General features: G+C 31.9%; 2 protein-coding genes across 3 annotated transcripts; one reads left to right on the top strand and one right to left on the bottom strand.

Annotated features, from left to right (window-relative positions):
* Positions 1–609: 609 nt before the first annotated feature.
* Positions 610–7,266, bottom strand: LOC143045458 (rho GDP-dissociation inhibitor 1-like). 2 transcript variants are annotated; one of them, XM_076217975.1, is made up of 5 exons: positions 7,194–7,266; positions 4,831–5,024; positions 3,984–4,067; positions 2,421–2,564; positions 610–1,171 (listed from the first exon to the last, which is right to left on the bottom strand). In XM_076217975.1, exons 2-5 carry the CDS (start codon positions 5,009–5,011, stop codon positions 975–977), a joined length of 606 nt encoding a protein of 201 aa, XP_076074090.1. In that variant the 5' UTR covers positions 5,012–5,024; positions 7,194–7,266; the 3' UTR covers positions 610–974. The 2 variants fall into 2 exon arrangements, with proteins under 2 accessions (XP_076074090.1, XP_076074088.1); XM_076217973.1 differs by lacking the exon at positions 2,421–2,564 and adding an exon at positions 2,596–2,739.
* Positions 7,267–7,437: 171 nt separating this feature from the next.
* LOC143045457 (NADPH:adrenodoxin oxidoreductase, mitochondrial-like) lies at positions 7,438–21,701 on the top strand. The gene is made up of 13 exons (XM_076217972.1): positions 7,438–7,573; positions 9,192–9,353; positions 11,170–11,265; positions 12,187–12,309; positions 13,714–13,758; positions 15,594–15,662; positions 16,056–16,157; positions 16,668–16,860; positions 17,611–17,798; positions 18,241–18,306; positions 19,505–19,613; positions 20,645–20,812; positions 21,451–21,701. The coding sequence occupies exons 2-13, from the start codon at positions 9,207–9,209 to the stop codon at positions 21,582–21,584; spliced, it is 1,440 nt and encodes a 479-aa protein (XP_076074087.1). The 5' UTR covers positions 7,438–7,573; positions 9,192–9,206; the 3' UTR covers positions 21,585–21,701.
* Positions 21,702–23,668: the final 1,967 nt, after the last annotated feature.

Raw genomic sequence — 23,668 nt, forward strand, 5'->3', positions numbered from 1 at the left:
AAAATTTGAAGTAAAAAGTGCTTGTCATAAAGCAAATCTGGGGCTTATCCTGTCTGCCAATATATAAAACATACTGCAACTTAGGGAACACTCAGTAACAAAATAGTGGAAACCTATACTTATATCAATTATGAAGATAGTTTGCATCACATGAAGATGAAGATAACATAAGTATACATGTACCAGTCTTATAATGTTAAATTGGTTGGCAGTTGTAAAGGGCCCTTCTTGTATTGGGAGTAAAATTTCCAAAGTTGAGATTATATAATAATTTGTCCCTGCCTCAGATAAGTGAATGGGTGAAAAAAACTGTTTTGACTATTTTATAGGAAATGAATAAGGGTGTACAAAGCCAAACAAAAGTGGACAAGCATTTAACAATAAAATCAGATTAATTAGAGATCTCTTTATATTTCATCATTTCATTCTTTTACCAAATAAATGTGTCAAAAAAACCATGTGATATTATTTTACTTGGTTAATTTCTACTTTTACGTAATACTGAAACTCTTTGGTGACATTTATTTGAGCAGAAACCACATGAAAAAATACCCAATTTGGCACATGAAAATAAGTAGAAACTAAATCATATTTAGAAAAAAATATAAATTTTGCTATATCACATGAACATGTATTGTCTTTCACACAACTCCCTTCAGAGAGATTCTGTTTGCTTTTATATTTAGTTAAATCCTATATTCAATACAAAACTTAAAGATAACTATCCATTAATACAGTTTGAGACTTGGAAGTTCAGTTTTTACACAAAATAGATGGAGACTATAGAGTACATATATCTATGCTGACTACTGTATTTAGGCACTTGACAATATAGACTGCCAAACATAAATATACTGAATCAGGCAATAAATTTGAGAGTTTATAAACAAATTATTATACAAAATTGTAAAAAGCTATATATTATGAGTTAAAATGACCAGTTGATTTGTCATGTTACAAAAAGGTGGATTATTTTATGCCCAATCTTTCTTGATTTCAAACTTCCATGTCCATTTTAGATGTTCGTTTTTATCATCATCAGTAAATAAACTTTCGACCTTGTAGTCTCCCCTTGCTAACATTCCTGAGGGTGCATCTTCTATAGGTGTAGACCAGGTATGAGCTTCTGCCTTTGGTGGGTAGCTTCCAACCATGAATTTTGATGTATCCACTGAAATATGGTCAAATTAAAGTTTAGTATAACTTTCAGAAAGTTTTATAATAATAAGTTTATTGACATATTAATTGTCATATAACAATTACAAACACATACATACCTTATAGGCACTTCTAAAATATCCTATAAAAAACTATTACAAGTGTAAATAATAAATTTCTATTATCATAAAAATTATATCATAGAAATTCATTAAGAGAACCAAAAATGTAAAGCTTCAAATTAAGTTCTTATAGGATCTATCACTTTATCAGCAAACCACTTAAATTCATTGTGAGAGTAATATTCATTTTTTTAACAATTTGCAGTTCTTTATTGAGTCATTCTCACGAGTAAAAAAAATTCCATTGATTTGTTTTGCTTTATCTGTATGATAATGAATAAACAATTTTAAACAACATATCTTATGCTAATAATGATGAAAATATGCATCCATGTGCAGACGTCTTTGCAAAGGACACACTCGATAATTTACATCCAATAAATTTTATGAAAGTATGATGATAAACAACACTGATCATGCTGGCAAAAAAATAAAATGAATGAAGGAAAAAGAATTTCTCAAGTAAATAAAAATAATACCAAAAAGCTTTTTTTTCATACACAACCAAGCAGGAGTGTTACAACATTTAACATGACAATGCCATTGCGTGCATACATTGGTCCAATGGATATAATTCATTGCATTCCACCCTTTACTCTGGACATTAGATAAAAAAAGCTGCACAAAATCTATGAACGTATATTTCTGGACAAAAAGTATCAAGTATACTTGTCAAAATTTAAATCGTGCATAAAAGATTTAATAATGTAAAATGCTAGCAGTAATCTTGCAAATATTTTGAAGTTCTCGTATTAAATTTTTAAATTTTGTTTTTAAATCTGTCATATAAAACTATGTCAACAGCTTACTTCAAGACTTGTAGCTATATTTCTTTAAGAATTCCATAATGTGATTTAATTTTATTCTCTTTTTTTCATGAAATACAATATTGTGCTTTAATTGCCAAACTAATATAATATAAAGACCTTGCAGAGTATTTTTTCCAGTGAATTCAGTTTATATGTATAGTCAAAACTATGATATTTATGTATATTTTATTTTACTGCAAAACCAATTCTATTTCTACTTTTAAATAATAAGATAATATATTCAAAGGGATTTCGTGCTAACATCCATAGTAAATTGTAACATAAAGGGGTTTCACAAAATCTGGTTACGCCACTTGCATGCACAAAATACCTTTAACACCCTTTCTGTATGTTTTCTGGATATATTTTAACCCAGAAACAAGTTCTCCTTTCTGGACAAAGAACTTTACCCTCATTTTATATGGGGCAGCTTCCTTTATTGTGAACACCTGTTCTTTTAATTTGGATAAATCACCTGTAAAACAAATATACAATTTAGTCTTTACCTTTGATGCCTTTTCGATATGTTTTCTGGACATATTTTAAACCTGAAACAATTTCTTTTTTCTGCACAAAAAATTTGACTCGCATCTTGTATGCTGATCCTTCTTTAATTACAAATACTTGGTCTTTTAATTTTGCTAAATCACCTGAAAAACAACAATTTGCAATAAACAATTAGAACAATTATAATATGTTTTGTAATGTTTAACAAATCAAACTTGAAAGCAGGAAATATATTATTACATGTACATCCTGGATATGGATCGAACATTGATAAAAAATGACAAAAGCTCTACTTGACTTCTCTTAATATCAATTTCCTCATCATTTCAAATGTAACTGCTGAAAAATAAACTATATACATGAAGAGGTCAACAAATATTTTTATACCATTATGTCAAGTTATTAACATTCTTAAGTCTATTACTTTTCTAACCTAAAAGTCGTGTGTAAAGATCAAGGTCAATATTTAGGTAATCTTTTATCCAAAAATGACAAATAAAACAAAACTAAAACCAATTAAAATCATGGTAGACTGACTTTCAAAAACTTGATACTTGAAATCATTAAATGAAACAAGTCAAACTTTTAAAAGCAGCATTTTTTTTTATTTCCTTTTTATACAAAATTTATAATGAATTTAGATGTGTTTCTACAATTGTATCAAAAGTAGCGTCTCATCATTTTACATGTAGGGATATAAATAATGACGATACAATTTTGTTTATCTACAAATCAAATTATAAAATTGAATTTTATATGTCATTAAGTCAACTTTTTTTTTATTTATTGGAGGTCACAAGAGACAGACAAATGAATGTTTAGAAAGAAAATATTCTCATGTACTACCAGTGATCTAACTGCCAAAAGTCATTAACCTGCAAAAATAAAATTTTGAGAAACACATTCAAAGGATATATGAATGTTGTTAAATGCAGGATTGCCAAAATACATGAATGCATATAGCAGTGTATAAGTCAACAAAATATTGATTTTTGGTTATTTTTGAACTGACCTCCTTTTTCCATTGTGTAAGAATATAGCACTGTTAGTTTTGCAAATGAAGTCTGAGAACCATGTGTTTTGGACCACCTACATGACCTAATTCATGATATTGGTTACTAATAAGTCAGAGGTCAGAAACACCAACTTTTCATATTAATTTTATCTCTTAGTATGAAATACAAACATAAATAAAATCTCCATCTAATGAAATAGTCTTTAGATAAAACAAAAACCTCATGATCATGTTATAAAACATTTTGTCAACTGCTGTCAGCAGGAACCTTCTTGTATGTAATGTTACTCATAAATCATATCATTTTTTCCCTTTAAGACATTATCAGAAACTTTGTCATACATATTGCTTCTCATGGTACAGTGTTATTACCTGTTAGATCTAATGTTACATCGTCTCTATCTTGGACAACTAATGCCAACTCTGTTACTATAACTCGACGTGGGTCATTTGGGACTGAAATTTAAAAAATTGTTGTCAATAAACGATTAATATACATTATAACTATTTAATAATGACATTACTTGCAGTATACATGTATGTTGGACTGTTCAGACAAACTCATAAAAAAAGACATGCCAATAAGTACCCCAACACATTTCATAGAAATACTTTAAACTACATCTACATATATATCCTATATAAAGTTATGAAACATGAGTGGTATTGGTGTATTATGGATTTATTCTGATTATTTTATTTGGTGGAGTGAGGAAATATTGTATTTTTGTGATCATTTAATTTAATTGTTTTTCAATGTTTTCATACAACTACAAGCCTTTTTAAAATTTGTACTTTGTTGAACATTTAAATTTCCAGTTTTCTGAAACCAACAAAAATTGACATCCCACGAACATGACAAATAATTATGATTGCAGTACACAGTCTATCTATTTATTACTAATCTGTCACTGAGAATAATCAATCATTTATTTGACTGTATCAAAAATCTAAAAGAGGCAAATCCCTGAGTATGATTAGTAATAACAAATCCTTGTTGTCCTAAACAACCTATATCATTAAAAATTTAACAACTTCAATAGAGAAGTGTATCCTTTCAAATCATGCTTCATGTTTTACCAAAAAAACATTAATAAAAATTTGATTGATATAACAATTTAGATAGTAATAATTCCTTTAGATCAATGGAGTGCTAGTGATAAGTATTGAATCATCATTTTCTGAGTTTCTTTACATTTTAATATATACATAAACGTACATGGATCTTGAGCATCCCCACCACCTAACAAGGCCTGTTTATATTTATTGAGACTCTCATCCTCCTGATCTTTCTTTAAGATGTTTTCCAATGGTTCAAACTCTGGTGGTTTATATCCAGGAGCATTAGTATCCTCCTCATGTACATCTTCTGGAGCTGGATTTGCCTCAGATTCTGCCATTTTAATTCTTCAACTGGAAGAAAATAAAAAATATGGTGAAAGAGAAATTACAAAATGTAGCAACAACAAAATAAATATTTAAATACATGTACATGTATGATTTACATTCTTAAGTTCATTGATATAAAAGTGAGGCAGATACAAGATACTAAATGTGAACTCTGGTCTAGAAACATATATCTTTTTCAAATAAGTGGAGAATACAGAAAACAGATCAAACGTAATTCAGTGGTTATCCTTTGTTGCTGAGTTACATACTAGTATTTGTTTTTCTGTTTATTTTTTTAATACATTAATTAGGTCACTAGTTTTCTCGTTTGAATTGTTTTACTTTTATCATTTCAAGGCCCTTTATAGCTGACTATGCGGTGTTGGCTTTACTCATTGTAAAAGCCTGTATGGTGACATATTATAAGTTATATGGTGTGTAACTGTCCCCCTACGTATCCATAGCGGAAAAGTAAAATCCATAGGGGGTGATGCCACAAGCCAAACATCCTATGGAGGAGCTTCAGGCTAGTGAACTTCAAGTTTATTGTGAAGGCGGAGAAAGCGAGAAAAGCAATCGAATTGAGATGACCAATGATAATCTGTTTATCGCTACTTTTATGCGAGTAGCATGATATGAAAAATTATCACAAAAAAAGATCAAAGGAAAAATGCATAAAATAGCAATTACTGTATCCCTCTTATTGTATTATCAGAATCCTTCATTTGTATATACCTTAACACTATTTTTCCGGTATTACTGGATATCACAAAATTTCCTGTATAATATTGACGTCATTATGGAAAAGTGATTGTTATACATGTATGACATGAAAAGTTCAAGCGGGCAAATTCTCAGGTCAAGCAAGACAGATTTCCAAATAGCGATAAGGTGTTTATCTAGCTTCTCATTGTGTGGTGCAGTCCGGTGTATCCGCGCTCCTAAGACTTATGACTTCACTTCATTTAACTGATAAAACCAATAATTGGATAATATTGTGTGAACACATTCATAACATACATTTATTTCATAAAATCTTCTGTTTGTATGGTTTCACCCTCATGATTTTGTGTAATGTGTGTCCAAAATTAGGGAAACCCTGTTCTGAGAGTTCCTCCAATGTCCTGTGATTTTGCACATTCCTGTCAAAAATAGCTAATTTTGAATAAAGGAAAGAATTTCTACTTCGAAATATAGCTGAATTTGAACCAAACACACTGCCAAGGATGCAGAGCAAAAATTATCTTAATCTGATTTAAATTTGACATAAATAAAACAAATTTTATCTGATGATGTAATTTTTTTAATGGAAATTGGCAAAATACAGTCTTCACAATGAACTGTTAAATCTACAGGCCCGGAGCTCAATTTTTGAATTTTTTTAGTTAGATTCTGTTGGCCTGTAGATATGATTTTTACAGGCCCGAGAGCAATTTTACAAGCCTGGGCTGCCAGGGCTGCCACTTAGCGTGAAGACTGAAAATATTGTAAATCATGGGATTGCAGTTATTATCTAACGCTTGAACTTATCAGTTTTATTGTTTTTTATCCCTTCGGAAGGCTAAAACAATAACAAGAACGATTTTATTTGTGTTTCTTTGTTTATATGACGAAATCAGCTAATGCGCTGTATCACCGGCCGGGCAGACACCAGGGACTGCACTGAAATAATAATGCTTGTAATTACAAGTGTCCCGCCCGATTTAGTTTCCCTTTCACCAATTACGCTTAAAATCAGTTAATCCTACGTCAAGCTAGGACCCAATGAGACCCACTTTGACAACAAATGTGTCACGTTATTTACTCTTGTTCTTAAAACAAATATCTTGGGTAACATGATTTTTAGTGAAATGCAAATTTTGTTTAAAATTATGTGCTTCCCATATATAGAGCTATACTTCCATTCTACCCTTATTAAACTCAAATTTTAATCTATCCTCTACCATTAACTAGACTCCTTTAAGTAAATGAAAGTCAGTTATCGTAGCTATGAGTATCCAGTTTTCAAAATAACAAAAGCAGGAAGTGGACGAACTCATCAATATTGACAAATGATTGATGATGAGACAAAAAAACGCAATTTCTGGCAGAAGCTGGTAGAATAAAATAGTTTGTCAAATTATTAAATCAAGCCTGAAATGTCTTTAAATGTGAAAAATGGTTCAGCGTTACGTATAAACGGATTTTCTTTACCAAAATGTAGCTTTCTCTTTCTCCCCCTTCGAAGCCGGTGTGGGTTGATTTTTACTTCCGGTGGAATACTTAGTTTGAAAAAATAGTTCTAAGGTATTTACTTTATCATTCCGAAAATACAAAGGATCAGGATCAGAATAAAAAAAGAAGATTTTATGGACAGACATTTATATGAGGAAATGGATCTTTGTGTTTATTTTAATTCACAGTAAAGTAAAATAAATCTATCTAAAACCATACATCAGTTGGAACTATCTTATGTTGACCTAACAGGTGATTGACCCTTAGAAGCATCCTACTGAAAACTGCCACTGACTCAAAACATTTCTGTCTTCAGCCTCTAGTTTAGCAACTGTCAACACTCAGCAAAAGGAAAGAATGTAAGCATCCTTATTTACTAACTAACTGTGCATTTCTCCTGATAAGAAACCAACACTATCATACTGTGATTTTATTAAAATATTTGGATAGTGACTTTTCCAAATTGATATTTTCACCTCTTGACTAAACTTGAGCCATAATTTTTGATGCACTGCCAATGGTGCTAGTATATATTATATAAATCACACGCACTTAGCTCTTGAACTAGGATGACAGTATGCCAATGAGTCAACTATTCATTGTGCAGACACTAAGGGAAAGGAATGTAAACATTTTTTTGTTTTGCTAATGATATATTGTTGAAAGCTGTACTGACTATATTGCAATGTGTACATGAAAGTGCAGACTTCTATGTCATGTGATCTCTAGTTGATAGTTGTCTAATTGGCAATCACACCACAGTTCATTCTTCTATTCATTTTGACTAGTTCTTTGCAATTATCGATATATCACAAAAAAACAACTAACAAAGTGACAAAAGATACAATTAAAGTAGTAGTCTAGGAGTAATATTCACAGTTACTGAACGCAACTTACTTCAAAGTTAAAATTTCAACAAATAAATAGAACATGGTGTAATTCCCAGAAAAATCAATTCATCTTACAGATTGTGAAAATATCATAAGCAGTCTGAGTAAAGATTGCCTTTTGTAATATTTTCAGACTAATAAATTTTAACTTTACATTTAAAAGTGTATCATAAAGCAATGCACATCCCCCATGATTGAAATATTGTCTGTCAGACAAAATTTTATAACAACTATTGTCCTTGTTCATTAAATTTTGTCACCTCATAGTCTCAGACTAGGGGACAACAACTGTCAGTGGCAAATTGGCAACATTTCACTGTGAAATACTGTCTCAACAAAATATTTATAGATTGAATAATGTCTTTCTTGAAAATTCACTTTTAAAAAAACATGAATTTTCTGAGCATTTTATTATCTAAATGAAATATTGTTTGACTTTTGGACAACATGTCTTATGTTCTTTTCTGGACACTATATTTAATAGATTGGGACAAACTTTCATGATTCTGTTTTATTGATATATTCTTTAAAAAAACAAAACAAGAAAAGTATCTACATACAAACATACACCATATGGGTTTTATTGCAGTTTACATCAAAGGATTTTACACTTTGATTTTTCACAATAACAAGTGAGAAAGGTAAATTTGGCAATGAAAATGACAAAAAGTTAGAATTACTCTTGTCCTTGTATTGTTGGGAGGATCATCTAATTCTAGTATACATATCTCATGTATCTAGCAGAGTTCATCTGGCCTTGACCTCATTTTCATGGAGCTGTGTGTTATAATGATAAGTTTATCTGATTCCTGCAGTAAAAGTTTAATGACTCAACATATAATTCCAATGATGATCAGTACAACAGGGTAGAAATTTCAGTGTGTGCACTCTTGATGTGTAGAATGTAGTTGGATTGATGTCACATTGTCAATTTCCAAACATTAATAATTTGATTGTACTAGTTTGAAGTAAGTGTTTAAATTTATCTGGTTATTATACTTTTGAATTTTCATATGAACTAATAAGTCAATAAATTAGCAGGAGATTTGTTACAATGTATTACATCATACTTTATGTTTTAATTCAGACCACACCACAAGACATGCTGTTCATCTTACCTAGACTTTGCAGACAACACCTGAGAAGTTATGTCCAGTCACATATACGCCAGCTGACCACTGGACAACCAAATGTTTGTATAGTAGGGGCAGGTCCAGCAGGGTTTTATACAGCTCAACAAATTCTTAAGGTATATCAACTTAAAATACATGATTACAAATCTCTTTATATTTAAAGTGTAATGTATGGTTGCCTATATTCTCTTACATCCACTTAATATGAACTTTGATGGAAAGTTGTCTCATTGGCAATCATACCACATCTCCTTGTTCTTATATTTTGAGCTCACCTGGCCCAAAGGGCCAAGTGAGCTTTTCCCATCACTTTGCGTCCGTCGTCCGTCGTCGTTGTTAACTTTTACAAAAATCTTCTCCTCTGAAACTACTGGGCCAAATTTAACCAAACTTGGCCACAATCATCATTGGGGTATCTAGTTTAAAAAATGTGTGGCGTGACCCCGCCAACCAACCAAGATGGCTTCCATGGCTGAAAATAGAACATAGGGGTAAAATGCAGTTTTTGGCTTATAACTCAAAAACCAAAGCATTTAGAGCAAATCTGATAGGAGTAAAATTGTTTATCAGGTCAAGATCTCTCTGCCCTGAAATTTTCAGATGAATCGGACAACCGGTTGTTGAGTTGCTGCCCCTGGTAATTTTAAGGAAATTTTGCTGTTTTTGGTTATTATCTTGAATACTATTATAGATAGAGATAAACTATAAACAGCAATAATGTTCAGCAAAGTAAGATTTACAAATAAGTTAACATGACCAAAATGGTCAGTTGACCCCTTAAGGAGTTATTGCCCTTTATAGTAATTTTTTACCAATTTTTCGTAAATTTTTGTAATCTTTTACAAAAATCTTCTCCTCTGAAACTACAGGGCCAAATTTAACCAAACTTGGCCACAATCATCAATGGGGTATTTAGTTTAAAAAATGTATGCTGTGACCCGGCCAATCAACCAAGATGGCCACCATGGCTAGAAATAGAACATATGGGTAGAATGTAGATTTTGGCTTATAACTCTGAAACCAAAGCATTTAGAGCTAATCTGGCAGGGTTAAATTGTTTATCAGGTCAATATCTATCTGCCCTGAAATTTTCAGATGAATTTCGACAAACGGTTGTTGGGTTGCTGCCCCCATATGGTAATTTTTAAAGAAATTTTGCCGTTTTCTGTTATTATCTTGAATACTGTTATAGAGATAAACTGTAAACAGCAATAATGTTCAGCATAGTAAGATCGACAAATAAGTCAACATGACCAAAATGGTCAGTTGACCCCTTAAGGAGTTATTGCCTTTTATAGTCAAATTTTAACAATTTTCATTAAATTTGTAAATTTGTACAACATAATTTCCTCTGTTACTAATGGGCAAAGTTCATTATAGATAGAGATCATTGTAAGTAGCAAGAACATTCAATAAAGTAAGAACTTCAAACACATCACCATCACCAAAACACAATTTGGCATGAATCCATCTGTGTCCTTTGTTTAATATGCTCACAGACCAAGGTGAGCGACACAGGCTCTTAAGAGCCTCTAGTTGACTAAACCTAATTACATAAGAAGGCATGCAGCATAAAATTCCTATATTTCAATTGCTTGGTGTCATCCTTAATTCTTAATGATCTTGAGCTCCTGGCATAGTGTTTGATTAGAGTTTGTCTAATTGTTATACAGGGCACATTATATATAAAGAATCAAATATAATTGCAAAGAGAGAGTGTGAACATTGTTTTGCATATGTTTACCCAATCCATTAAATTGTAAAAAAAAACCTACAAATCAGAGCTTCCTGAAATTTAGTGTCAAGCTTCAATGAATGTGATTTGCATGTAAGCACCAGACATTTCTTGGTGTGTTTTCACAGATATCCTTCATGATCAGTAACTTCTTGTTTACAAACACTTTTAGCAGTATTGCATCTTTGTGTTCACAGGGGAATCCCAATGCTGTTGTAGATATCTATGAGAAGCTACCTGTACCATTTGGACTTGTTAGATATGGTGTAGCTCCAGATCACCCTGAGGTCAAGGTTAGTATTTTAATGACTTAATTGAGTGTACTGTCAGAAATTAATTTTAATTGAAATATGAAATTTTAGATGAACTGGATTACTTGAAAGGAACATGATTCTTTAAATATAAGATTTAATGTATTTTGTACTCGCCATTTAGCAAGATTGTCATCATTCCATTACTGGATATGTCTTTATACAAATTATGAGTAAAATATTGTCAGATTTTTAGGTAAAGATTGCATGAAATGCAATCAAAACCTTATGGAACTGACTTGATATCTAAATCTTCCAAGGCTGATCACTACCTTTTTTGATACACAAAATATAGTGCATTGATAATAACATTGTATACATACATGTACTATCCATGAACATTTCCAGAAATTCATTGAAGTAATATATGCTCAGATATTCAAGGCACAAAATGATGTTTCATTTGTAAAGAAAATAACATAACTTTTGCAAGGTACAGGAATCTAATAATATATATGTGTCATTATGTCATTGTTATCATCTTCTTAAAAATTGGAGTTATCTTCCTTTGTCTAGAATAGCTCCTTGTTTTCAAAATTCCAATAGGGAAGATACTTTATATAAATAAATTTGTATCAATAAACCAATTTTTTGAGATGTTTCGGCCATTGGCCTTCTTCAGTTCTTTATTTTTCCTCTCAACTACATAGCTGACATTACATTTGTATTGTATAATCAATATCAACCAATGCAATATATAATTTTACCTCCCACTGATAAATTGAAGCATTAATCTTTACAGTTCAGTGCTTTCAAGCACTTTGATTGTATATACAGTAGATTCTGGCAAATCAGATACTCCAAATATCAGAACTAGCTACCCTTATTACAGATATACCAGTGATAGCAGGAGACACAGGTTTCACCAAACTCTTTACATTTTTTTTTTTTATTATTTTACAGAATGTCATAAACACATTTACACAGACAGCCTCCAAGGACAGATGCACATTTATTGGTAATGTTACCATAGGGAAGGACATATCTATAGCAGATCTTCAGAAGGCATACAGTGCTGTTGTTCTGGTGTGTATACATAACAAATAGCAGATTTGTTATTGAACATAATCATCATATTTTTAACATTTGCATATAAATTATTATTAAACTTCTGTTTTTCTTTAAAAAAATATCAAATTTTAGAGTGTAGTAGTTGTTCATATAGAAAGTCTACAAAAAGATCAGGGGCATAGCTAGATTGGAATGATGTGCAAGCAACTACCGCCGAGCGGGGCAAGGCAAAACTTTTTGGGACCTTTTTATGCAGAAAAATGTTTTTTTCGGTTTTCGATCATAGGACAGTTAAAAGAGGAGCTATATGTAGATAGGAATCATAATAAAAATTATGAATGTAAAACCATTTATAAATCTTCTGAATTGAGTAATACATAAGCAACACATATTTGTGATACAGAATTTACTCAAAATTGTCCAAAATCTGCTCTTCGGGTCTAGGCAGAAACAAACTCTTTATTACTTTGTCAATATTCACACTGAAATCCTGATGAATATGCAGTAATGCTAGTAACTGTCGTTATTCATTGTTGATCGTACATTTGTTTTCAACAAACGTAGTACACTGATAGATCTCCATGGCAGCACTTGCGAGATGTTATAAACCAGCGTACGTGTTCGGCATCGAGCAACCTCCCAATTGAATTCGTCAAAATTATATACCAGGTCAGTTTCGTATGTCTCAGACAATGTTGAGATCTGTTTGTTTGTTATATTTCCTACAACACAATGAAGCAGATACAGCACAAAGAAGCGATTTTCTGATAATACTAGACGCGACTCCAATCTCCAGTTCCCTTATCATATGGTCTATGAACGCAAAAAATAATGAGACTTTCCAATACTGTTTTGGCGTGTTTACAGGGTGATTGGCTCCGGTAGTCTGTCGACCACATTGCCTCTGTATATTATCAACGATATCGAAGGGTTTGGACAATTCTAATGCCAATGGGTACATCTCATTCCAAACTGATGAACCGTACACTGTAAAATGTGCTCCAAAACTACATGTCTTAGACTGAGTATTACAAATTCAAATCTTGTAAAAGATACAATTTTCTGTCCGATTTTGTCTTAATCTCCAATAAAACTTTTATTTTGAAACCAAATGCCATTATTTAATGATATTTCATCAATTAAAAAAGTGACAACATAGATGTTTCCTTTAACATTTTTATTTTGCCATTTTTTATTTTTTTTCATGCCGAATCGATGTGCACTCAACTGCGTGTTAGCCTATTGGGAGCTACGCGCCTGAAGATAACATGAAAAACTGATGATTTACTTTAGTATATATTATCATTTCTTATCGATTATTTCAGAATGGTTGAAAGTTAATATGGAAGTTTGAAATCTTAATGTTGACCAACTTTACTATCCTCATTATTAAACATATTTTGATCTTTTTAAACTCAGTCATATGGTGCAGACAATGACAGACTTTTGGGTGTACCAGGAGAGGTAAGAGTTTTAAATAGACAAGAATATGTGTATATTGCTATGTGTTTCTTTATTATACATTAGCTAGAGGTATGGGGAGTGTTGAGATCTCACAAAAGATGTTTAACCCTCCGGTTTTTTGCGCCTGACCCAAGTCAGGAGCTTCTGGCCTTTGTTAGTCTTGCATGTTTTTTAATTTTAGTTCATTTATATGTTTTAAAGTTTAGTGTGACGTAAATTTTTACTGAACTAGTACATAATTTTATTTAGGGGTCAGCTTAGGACTACTTCGAAGTGTGGGATTTTCCTGCTGCATGGAAGACCCATTGTTGACTGTTGTGGCTGTTGTGGCAGCAGTCCGTTTGCGCCAATTACTGTTTATCAGGGGCATCTTTTGCGCCAAATTTTGTTTTCCAAATGTATCATTTGTGCCAATAATCGGAACTCATCTGCGCCAATTACCTGTACACATATCTATCATAAATATTAATGATTGATATTTATTCTTATTTGTGGCTTAAAAAGTATTATATATTAGGAGACATTTCACCATGAAGATAAGCATCTGTAGAGAAATGACTTGAAATGCATTAGACAGTCCATGTACAGAGAGAGAAGAAAACTTATTGCTTTGCCGAATATTTAATACAAGATATACGAAAAGAGAAGAAAACATAAGCTTTAAATTACTGATTATGTTTTAGCCACATATGTTTATGTCACAGTGCTTTGTTCCCACGATCCATATGGGCTGAAACTCGATCTATCTCAAGACGTACCAGTAATAGAGCAGAAGCATTCCACATGAACTATTATGAACTGTTTTATGCATTTCATCCTTCAATGTTTGTCTTTTTAAACAATAAAGTGAAGTTACAAGCTACTACATACACTCAATTGGGAAGTACCCATGCAGCAGCAGTAAGAAGGAAGTATGTTTCAGAAAAGGAAACATTTGCCATGTAAACTGCCGGTTCCAAGTTCGAATAAAGGAGGAGGGAAGTAATTTTTCTTCTAATTGGCGCAATAGTATTTTTTATTTTTGGCGCAAATGTAGCATGTAATTTTAAAACAGGTGGCGCAAATGTAGCATTGGAGAAAAAAGTTGAGGCGCAAATGATGCATTTTTGGCGCAAACAGATCTCTCCCGCTTGGTTGTTGTCTTTTTGACACATTCCCCTTGTCTCTTCTCAATTTTAAGAACTTGGTATGATAACCAAATGAAGAAGTTCTTATTTTGCACATATTCAACATTATTTATTTTGAGCCAATTTCAAAGACTTTTCTTATATACAGATTACAGATTATAGCTATAACAGGTAGAAATAATTGAATAAGAATTGCAAATGGTATAAAAAGTTGATGAAAGTACCGATTATCAGGTTGTCTGCATGTTGATATCGTAAAATATCAGCTGCGAGACATAATATGAAGCTTTTTGTCGAGTAAGCGCAGTGAACGACATCAAAAAGCCTTCATATTATGTCGAGCAGCTGATATTTTACAATATATTAATATGCCGATAACCTGATAATCGATTTAACGGGCTATATTTGCGTCTTTTGGAAGTATTGTCTTAGTTTCACCAGCAACCGGAAGTTGACTTGATAAGTTCGGGTCAAACTTATCAACGTCGGTTCAAACATTATGACGTGGCTGATATGTCCGGGTCAAAGTTATTAAGGCAGGTCAACGTATTTGACGTCACAAAGCCGTGATATGGAGTTTTATTAAGTGTTGAGCAGATTGATATAGACAGTTGGACGACCGATAATTATTGTTATTGGTAATAATGATAACTGTAATTGCCCATGCATAGCCATATTATTAAAACTTGCATATTTTTTTTTTTACAGAATTTAAAAAATGTTATTTCAGCCAGATCCTTTGTTGGTTGGTACAACGGTCTTCCTCAAGATATAGATGTAAGATTTATTTAGTGTATAATTATTTATTTACACTTAATGTCACCAACTATTTTTTTTTATTTTCTACTTTACAAAATATGTAATATACAGGTGAACCACAGATTTCAATTTTCAACAAATTACAAATTTTCTAGAAGCTTTATACAGGACTTTTTTCAAAACCACGAAATCAAAGACACACAATAAATAAATCCACAGTATTATTGTTGCCAAGTGCCCTTCAGTCGTTGTCTGCTCTATGGTCGGGTTGTTGTCTCTTTGACACATTCCCCATTTCCATTCTCAATTTTATGCATTACTAAACTACATTTTGTATATTGGTTTATTAGATTTTAGCACAGTGAGATAAGTTGCATTAACAATTTGCTCATCATATTGTGTTTATTTTAGTTACAAGTAAATTTAGACGTAGAGAAGGCAGTTATTATCGGACATGGAAATGTGGCACTAGATGTAGCTAGAATCTTACTTATGCCAATTGATCTTTTAAAGGTAAGTTTATGTTATTATCATGGAAATGTGATAATTGTTCAATTGATATGTAACATTTATTTCATTAGATGCAATTTGATTTAGAGTTGATTCATAATGATATTTGTCTGATGGAAGAAAGACTAGGAAATAACAAATAAACACATGAAGTTGAACTCATGAACTCCCAAATTGATTTAAAAAAATGAAATTCACATTTTCTTTGGGGAAGCACAACTTACAAACAAGTACAAAATGTATAAAAAATGAATACCACATATCATATTCACTTAATAGTACACACTTTAAAAGGAAAATGTTTTAAATCACTTTTTGTAGCATCATAACTCATTTTAGGTACAATCTCTGTTGCAAATACCTGTATAGAAATCAAGTGAAATAATTTTGTATCTTGCAAGATGGCTTTAACAAAGAAAAAAGCCCTCAAGTAGCTTTAATAATGATGATTACGGTATATTTGGGACAGGATCTAAAGAATTCCTAATTTATGTTCAATACTTTTTTATACAGAAAACTGATATATCTCAGCATTCACTAGATGCCTTATCTAAAAGTAGAATTAAGGAAGTTATTGTGATTGGTCGGCGTGGTCCATTACAAGTAGCCTTTACTATAAAGGAATTAAGGGAAATGATAAGACTGCCAGATTGTAAACCAGTGCTATCCCAGGCAGATTTTATAGGAGTAGATAAACTTATACAAGGTACGATCTTTATGTTGGGTCATCTAGATTTTGTATAGTGACACCAATGTAGATATTGATGAAGAAATGCATTGCCTGCTACAGGAATTAAATTTCAGAATTCACAGCTGTGTGCAGCATCACTTATTAATACAGCAGCAATAACATAGTTCTGCACATGCAATTTTGTTTTTTATTTGAAACACTGTACATGTAGTACTCATCACATTTAGAGAAGTTTGTGTGGCCCTAAATTTCCAGTTAACTTGCACTTTATAACCATGTCATTTTTTTGATGATGTTTCAACCATTATGCTGTTTTCAGTTGTATATGATTGTACATTTGAATATTTTGATTAATCCTTATAATTAATTTTAAAAATTTTTGCACCTTTGATTATAAAAAACAAACTTTCCCTCTCCAAATCCAACTTGTCATTGCAATTTTTCTAACATGGTTTATTGTATGCTCATATAACTTGATATTATTATTTTTGTATATTCATTCTAATATATCTGATCTGCTTTGTCATAGGATGTTAAGGTAAATGTAATGTTTATATAAACTTTTAATTTTTGAATTGTGATGCTGTTTGAAAACACAAATACATATCAATTTTCTCGACTAAAACAAATTAAGAATGTGCACCTATTCTTACTTGTGAATTATTCATTTTATTTTAAAATGTGTAACTTTTGTCTTTTATGTTTAAAATGCTTTAATACACCTTGATTAACAACACTTCTGTATAAATATGAGTGATCTTGTAGATTTACCTCGACCCAGGAGACGTCTTACAGAGTTAATGTACAAAACATGTATGGAACCAACAGATAAAGATCTCAAGTTATGGGAAACAGCTCAGAAATCATGGTCATTATCATTCTGCATGAGTCCTTCGGAAATATTTGGTGATAAAGATGTCACAGGACTGAAATTAGGGATCAATAAACTCCAGGTATGTTTAGTTGACAAGCTCACTGGAAATTTTTTGTTTGAATACTTGATTTGCAAAGGATTTTTCAATAAAATGCTTAAAATATGCTTTAAAGTATTAATGCATTGTAAAAAAGAAATATTTCATCAAAAAAATTGAAGTCAGATGATCTTACGAATATCTTTTTCATATTGGATACAATTTTTATTAAGTCTGATGCAGACAGTTGGTAGTCAAAGCATTTCAACTGAGGTATTACACAGGCATCAAAAGGTGTCATTATGGAGTAAAGGAGGTGGTGTCAAAAGGCATTATGGAGGAACAGGTTATAGATAATTTATATGATAAAAGATTGGTTTAAAACTTAAATTCTTGTCTTATTGATCAAATGATGTAGAAACATATATTTTTAATAGTACAATTGTTACAGTTCATATTATAAAACATTGTATCTTACATTTAGGGTGAAGACTTAGTAAAACAGTCAGCTATTTTGACAGACCAGACAGTAGATATGTCTTGTGGACTTGTAAGTTATAGTGTTTATAATAATGTTTGTATTGGTCAATATTATAGTGTTATTAACTGGCTGTTTCTGTATTGACACTGGTATAGATTCAAGGTTTGCTGACCGAAAATCTATACCAGAGCCAATACAGAAACAGCCAGTTCATAACACTTTTATTAATTAATCCAACTTTTTCAATACTGACTTGTTCTAAATGCTTTATTACATACATCAAATGTGAATATAGGGCCAATATTTTCAATACAGACTGGCAATGAATCCTGAATTACATGCACAATATATGTTTACTTGTAATTCAGGATTCATTGCCAGTCTGTATTGGAAATATTTGACCGGGCCAAAAGGCAATATCAATCACGTAATTTATATGACCAGGAAGACGTCACGAGTATGACACATGGTGTTTTCGTAGTATTGGGTCTGTTTTAATCGTATTTTTTAATAATAGTTCCTACTTGTTTTACATTGAGTCTGTATACACCCTTGTTCTTGTGTAGCATGTAAATCATAGAGGTCAATAATAGAAATGGAAATGTTTTATTCAATGTACTTTTGTCCATTTACAAATTACAGGAAATGAAATTATGTTGAAAGGAATCTCCAAAGAATATCTGATATTCGAAATATGATTAAGCAGTTTTCCAATTTTCTCAAAAAATTATTATTTGTATTGTTTTGGACAATTTTCATTCATAAGATAAAATATAACAGAAATTATGAAAAGAGGCAAATGCCTGAAGTCTACATCACACAGCTGTATTTTTATTTACGTAAAATTGAGAATGGAAATGTGGAACGTGTCAAAGAGGCAACAACCGGACCAAAGAGTAAAGAAAAAAAACAGCCGCAGGCCACCAGTCGGTCTTCAACACAGTGAGAAAATCCAGCATAGGAGGCTACATCAGCTGGCCCCTTAATAAAAATGTCTGCTAGTTCAGTGATAATGAACGTTATACTGCTCTTCAAAACAGTTAAATGAACTAAAATTAAAAATAATACCAGACTAATCCTAATTTGGGACAGGCAAAAAATGTGACTGGGTTAAACATCTATGTTAACATACAACAATATAAAGATATTAAGCTGAAATATATGCATTTTGGCATTATAAACCAGAATTGCATGGAGCTTTAAATGTGCTGATGTTTGTCTTATTTACCCTATTGTTTATTAAAAAAAACTTCTTTTATTTTCACAGGTTTTAAGAAGTATAGGTTACAAGAGTATAGTGATTGACCCTGATATACCATTTGACACTAAGTCTGGAACCATACCAAATAAGGATAGTAGAGTAGAAGGGAAACCAGGTTTGTAAAGTAACCAGTTAACTGACATCACAGTTAGGGCATAATTTGCACATTTTGACACCAGGACTTGATTTAAAATATGTACAGTATAGAATTAAACTTTAAAGTTTTGATTAAACCAAAGCACTATGATTTTTTATGCAGAGCCTAACATATGTTTTCTCAATTGCAGTTTTAACTTAGACTTCATATTTATCTTAACATGAACAAAAGTTATGGAAATCCATAATACAATACACCTTATCACTATTTGGAATCCTGTCCCGGTTGACCTGAGAATCTGCCCAACTTGAAGTATTGACGTCATACAACAATCTCTTTTCCATTGTGGTGACATATATTTTGTATTATGACATCAAAATTTTACGGGAACCTTTGTGATGTCCAGTAATTGTGGACAAATAGTGATAAGGTGTATAGAAGTGCTGATGGAGACACAATGTATATTTTACCTCTTTATATTAGCCTGTTTCATTTAACAATTGATATGCTAATACAGTCATAAAAGTGCTGAATCGAGATTTGCTATAAATAATCATTACAAATGGGACAATATCCCTAATGCGCCTCCGATCAAAACACAAAAGTTGTTTGTAAACAAAAAATCTCTGTGTAGTGATATTGGACATTTTTCAATTTTTAACAAGTGACTGAGCTTAACCATTTGTGTTGATCTGGAAAGTATAGGACCTTAGAATAAATGTGTAAAAACTATGGAGTTATTAAATGTATTCAAAGTATTAAATTTTCAAAGAAATTATTGTGTGAAAAATTAAAAGGGACTTTTTACCATGAAGAGCCGCATCACGAAAGGATTTTCAAGGTATGCTAATTTACGGAAAAATGAATCACACTTCGTACCCGAACCACATATGTGAAAATGTCTCAGCTTCAAAACAAGCCATCATACATATAAAAGTTTACGATATGGGCTGCACTAGAGAAGAAAACATTACCATTACGGCCTATGGAGAAACAATTGCTCATATTGCCCCAAATGTTTATATATTGACAGCTGAGTTTTGTTTTAGGTATGTACTGTACAGGTTGGGTTAGCACAGGACCTGTTGGTGTCATCTTAACAACAATGAACCAAGCCTTTGAAACAGGGAAAACTGTGGTGAAAGATATTAATGATGGAATATTAGACTTAACAAAGCCTGGGAAAAGTGACATTTTTAATATTCTCAATAGTAAAGGTTTGTATTAAATTCCTGTAGTTCTTTGAAAATGAAAGAGATAATAATCATTGATTATTCAAGACAACAATAAAGTAAAAGGTTTTATAACCATCCATTTCTAGCTGACCTTGTCCAAAAGGCCCATGTGAGCTAATGCTAACACTCTTTAAACACTACAGTATTATGTATATTGCAAGACTGGCAGAATAAGTTTGGTCACCTTCAGTTTGATGAAGCTGGAATTGCATCACTCCCATATTCTATCTCACAAGTGAACTATAGTATATGTTAATGCTTCAATGCATGTATTGCAAAGTTATGTTGCAACATTTAGATGTCCATAGTGTTAAATCAAAAATATTGTCCGCTATAAAATTAAAATATACATCTGAGCTGAGGTCCACTTTTGAATGATTCCCACATTTCTTTTGTTCTAATATTTTCAGCAGGAAACAAGGAAATTACAATTCTGAAATTTTAGGAGTCGGTTTCACAAAAAAAATTACAACTAAAATTGATTTAGTATATCAAGATAAGATCAATCTTAGTCGTAAGTTTTTTGGTGAAACTGACTCCAGTATTTTTACTTACAAACTTTTTTTTTTTGCAGTTTCAAATATTTCATTAGTTATATATAGCAATATTTTATTTGATAGGTGTTCAGACAGTAAGCTTTAAAGACTGGGAAAATATTGACCAGTTTGAAGTTAAGCAAGGAGAAGATGTTGGAAAGCCAAGAGAGAAAATGGTGGACATTAGTCAAATGGTGTCTGTTGCAAAGAAATCCTAAAACATACTTTTTTATAGTATATATCTGTTGTTTTGTATTGATTTGTATTTATTATACGAGAAGACCTCATTTTGTGTGTCTCTTCTCTTCCTTCCACAATAAATTAATCATCATGGCTCTGTGTCCTATAGGTAATATGCATAGTCGCATTTGTCATCCATTCTTATGGTTATTCAGATTGAGTTATTTTGGGAGAAAAACGACAAAAAAGGTGTCCGAATATTGATTCCGTCATCAGACTGACTTTCAGTCACAGATAGGTCTTCCGGTTTTAAACATGCACAAGTACAACCAATCGTACGATGGATAACAAAAATGAAAAATAAATAAGCCAATCAGAGCGTTCTCCATATCATGGTTTTTAGATCGCAAGAACCACAACTATTATACCTTCTTAGAGGATTGCATTAGAGAGGACAATTATTTTTCGTGTTTATCTACACGTAGACTTTGATTATACTACTATGATATATAGAGACTTTCTGTATTCTGTCTACTTCTTTCTTTGAAATGACTATTTAAGGGGTCATACCAGTTGCATATATATTGAAATAAGTAAAACATGTGGAAAAAAGAATGTGTCCATAGCACACGGGTGCCACATCGGCACTTTCATTTTCTATGTTCAGTGGACCGTGAAATGGGGTAATATCTCTAATTTGGCATTAAAAATTAGAAAGATTATATCATAGGAAACATAATTATTTACTAAGTTTCGAGTTGATTGGACTTCAACTTCATCAAAAACTACCTCGACCAAAAAGTTTAACCTGAAGCTGGACAGACAAACGAACGAACAAACGGACGCACAGACTAGAAAACATAATGCCCTTAAATGGAGCATAAAAATTTATTGTTGAAAGTGAAAGTAGTGATTTGGCCAAAATGAAAGTAGGGTAGAGATTTGAGAGAGGCAGGACTTCAGGATTGGGTGTTTTTAAGCTCGGGATTGATCCTTACGTGATCCGGGAATATTATTTTTTTGAATTTCGGGATGTCGAGATATGAATTTCTTTAAATTCCGCACCTCTGGCTTTCATGTTTTTAAGCCCGGGATTTCGGGATCAGGACCCTCAAATTAGCCAAGTTTCAAATCCTACCATTGGCATGTTAATAGGGCTCTCAAAAGAAAAAGCACTTATGAATTGTCCTAGAATCCTTTCTAATTTTATTAGAATAATAATGGTCTATAAGCAACTACATTTATTTCATGTTTGAAGCGGTGCAAATTTTCAACTCGACAATTGGTTGTTCAGTTCGTCTGAAAATTTCAGGGCTGATAGATCTTGACCAGTTGAACACTTTTGCCCCAGTCAGCTTTGCTCTAAATAGTTTAGTTTTTTGAGATATAAGCCAAAAACTGCATTTGACCCGTATGTTCCATTTTTAGGCATGACAGCCATTTTGTTGATGGTTCAAAATCAGATACAATATATACACTAAGGAACATTCAGTTAAAGTAGTCTGAGAGGACTTAATATATGGTTCACTAATCCTTTCCTCTAGATATCCTTAGATGGCAGCTTTAATCTTCTTTTATCCCAAAATAAGACATCTTTAGTTGTGTCCCCCACCTATCATTGAATGCTGTAAATGTTATTGCATTAATACTGAAGACATATTAGAGCTTAAAGGTTTTGTTGAATCACAATGGTAGGACATCTTTTGAAGAGTAAAAATTTTGACCCATTTGGCAAGGTAAATAATTGGACATGTTTGGGCAATTTTTGTTTTAAAGAACACATTTGAGTCGATGGACACATCTGAGAGTGTTAATTAAAATATGTATGAGAGATATTGTGTGATTATTTTTGTTATTGGTAATCCACTGATAATCAGATGGCCATGGGTGGTTGATAAAAAGAATCATTCAGTTAACGACTCAGCATACCGGTAACCATTAAATAAGTTTTCACATGACCTCACAGTTGGTGACATTTACCAAACTTCATGATAAAAATACTAAAGGTTGATGGAAATAAAGTCCTAATTGTTTGCAAGTAATACTAAAATGGTCATGATGTGCAAGTATTTTATGATGTTTTGTAAGACTTTTTGTGATATTAGCCGCTGACATTCTAATT

This window comes from Mytilus galloprovincialis, chromosome 9 (genome assembly GCF_965363235.1).
Source record: "Mytilus galloprovincialis chromosome 9, xbMytGall1.hap1.1, whole genome shotgun sequence".
NCBI classification, from domain to species: domain Eukaryota; kingdom Metazoa; phylum Mollusca; class Bivalvia; order Mytilida; family Mytilidae; genus Mytilus; species Mytilus galloprovincialis.

Bases quoted from the DNA above. Each gene is read 5' to 3' on its own strand.
- LOC143045458 (XM_076217975.1), bottom strand. From the start codon at position 5,011: ATGGCAGAATCTGAGGCAAATCCAGCTCCAGAAGATGTACATGAGGAG. The intron at 4,068-4,830 runs GTACGTTTATGT...TTTAAATTTCAG, and splicing joins TGGGGATGCTCAAGATCCAT to TCCCAAATGACCCACGTCGA. The intron at 1,172-2,420 runs GTATTTTGTGCA...ACCATATTTCAG, and splicing joins ATACAGAAAGGGTGTTAAAG to TGGATACATCAAAATTCATG.
- LOC143045457 (XM_076217972.1), top strand. From the start codon at position 9,207: ATGCTGTTCATCTTACCTAGACTTTGCAGACAACACCTGAGAAGTTAT. The intron at 9,354-11,169 runs GTATATCAACTT...TTGTGTTCACAG, and splicing joins CAGCTCAACAAATTCTTAAG to GGGAATCCCAATGCTGTTGT. The intron at 20,813-21,450 runs GTTTGTATTAAA...TTTATTTGATAG, and splicing joins TAATATTCTCAATAGTAAAG to GTGTTCAGACAGTAAGCTTT.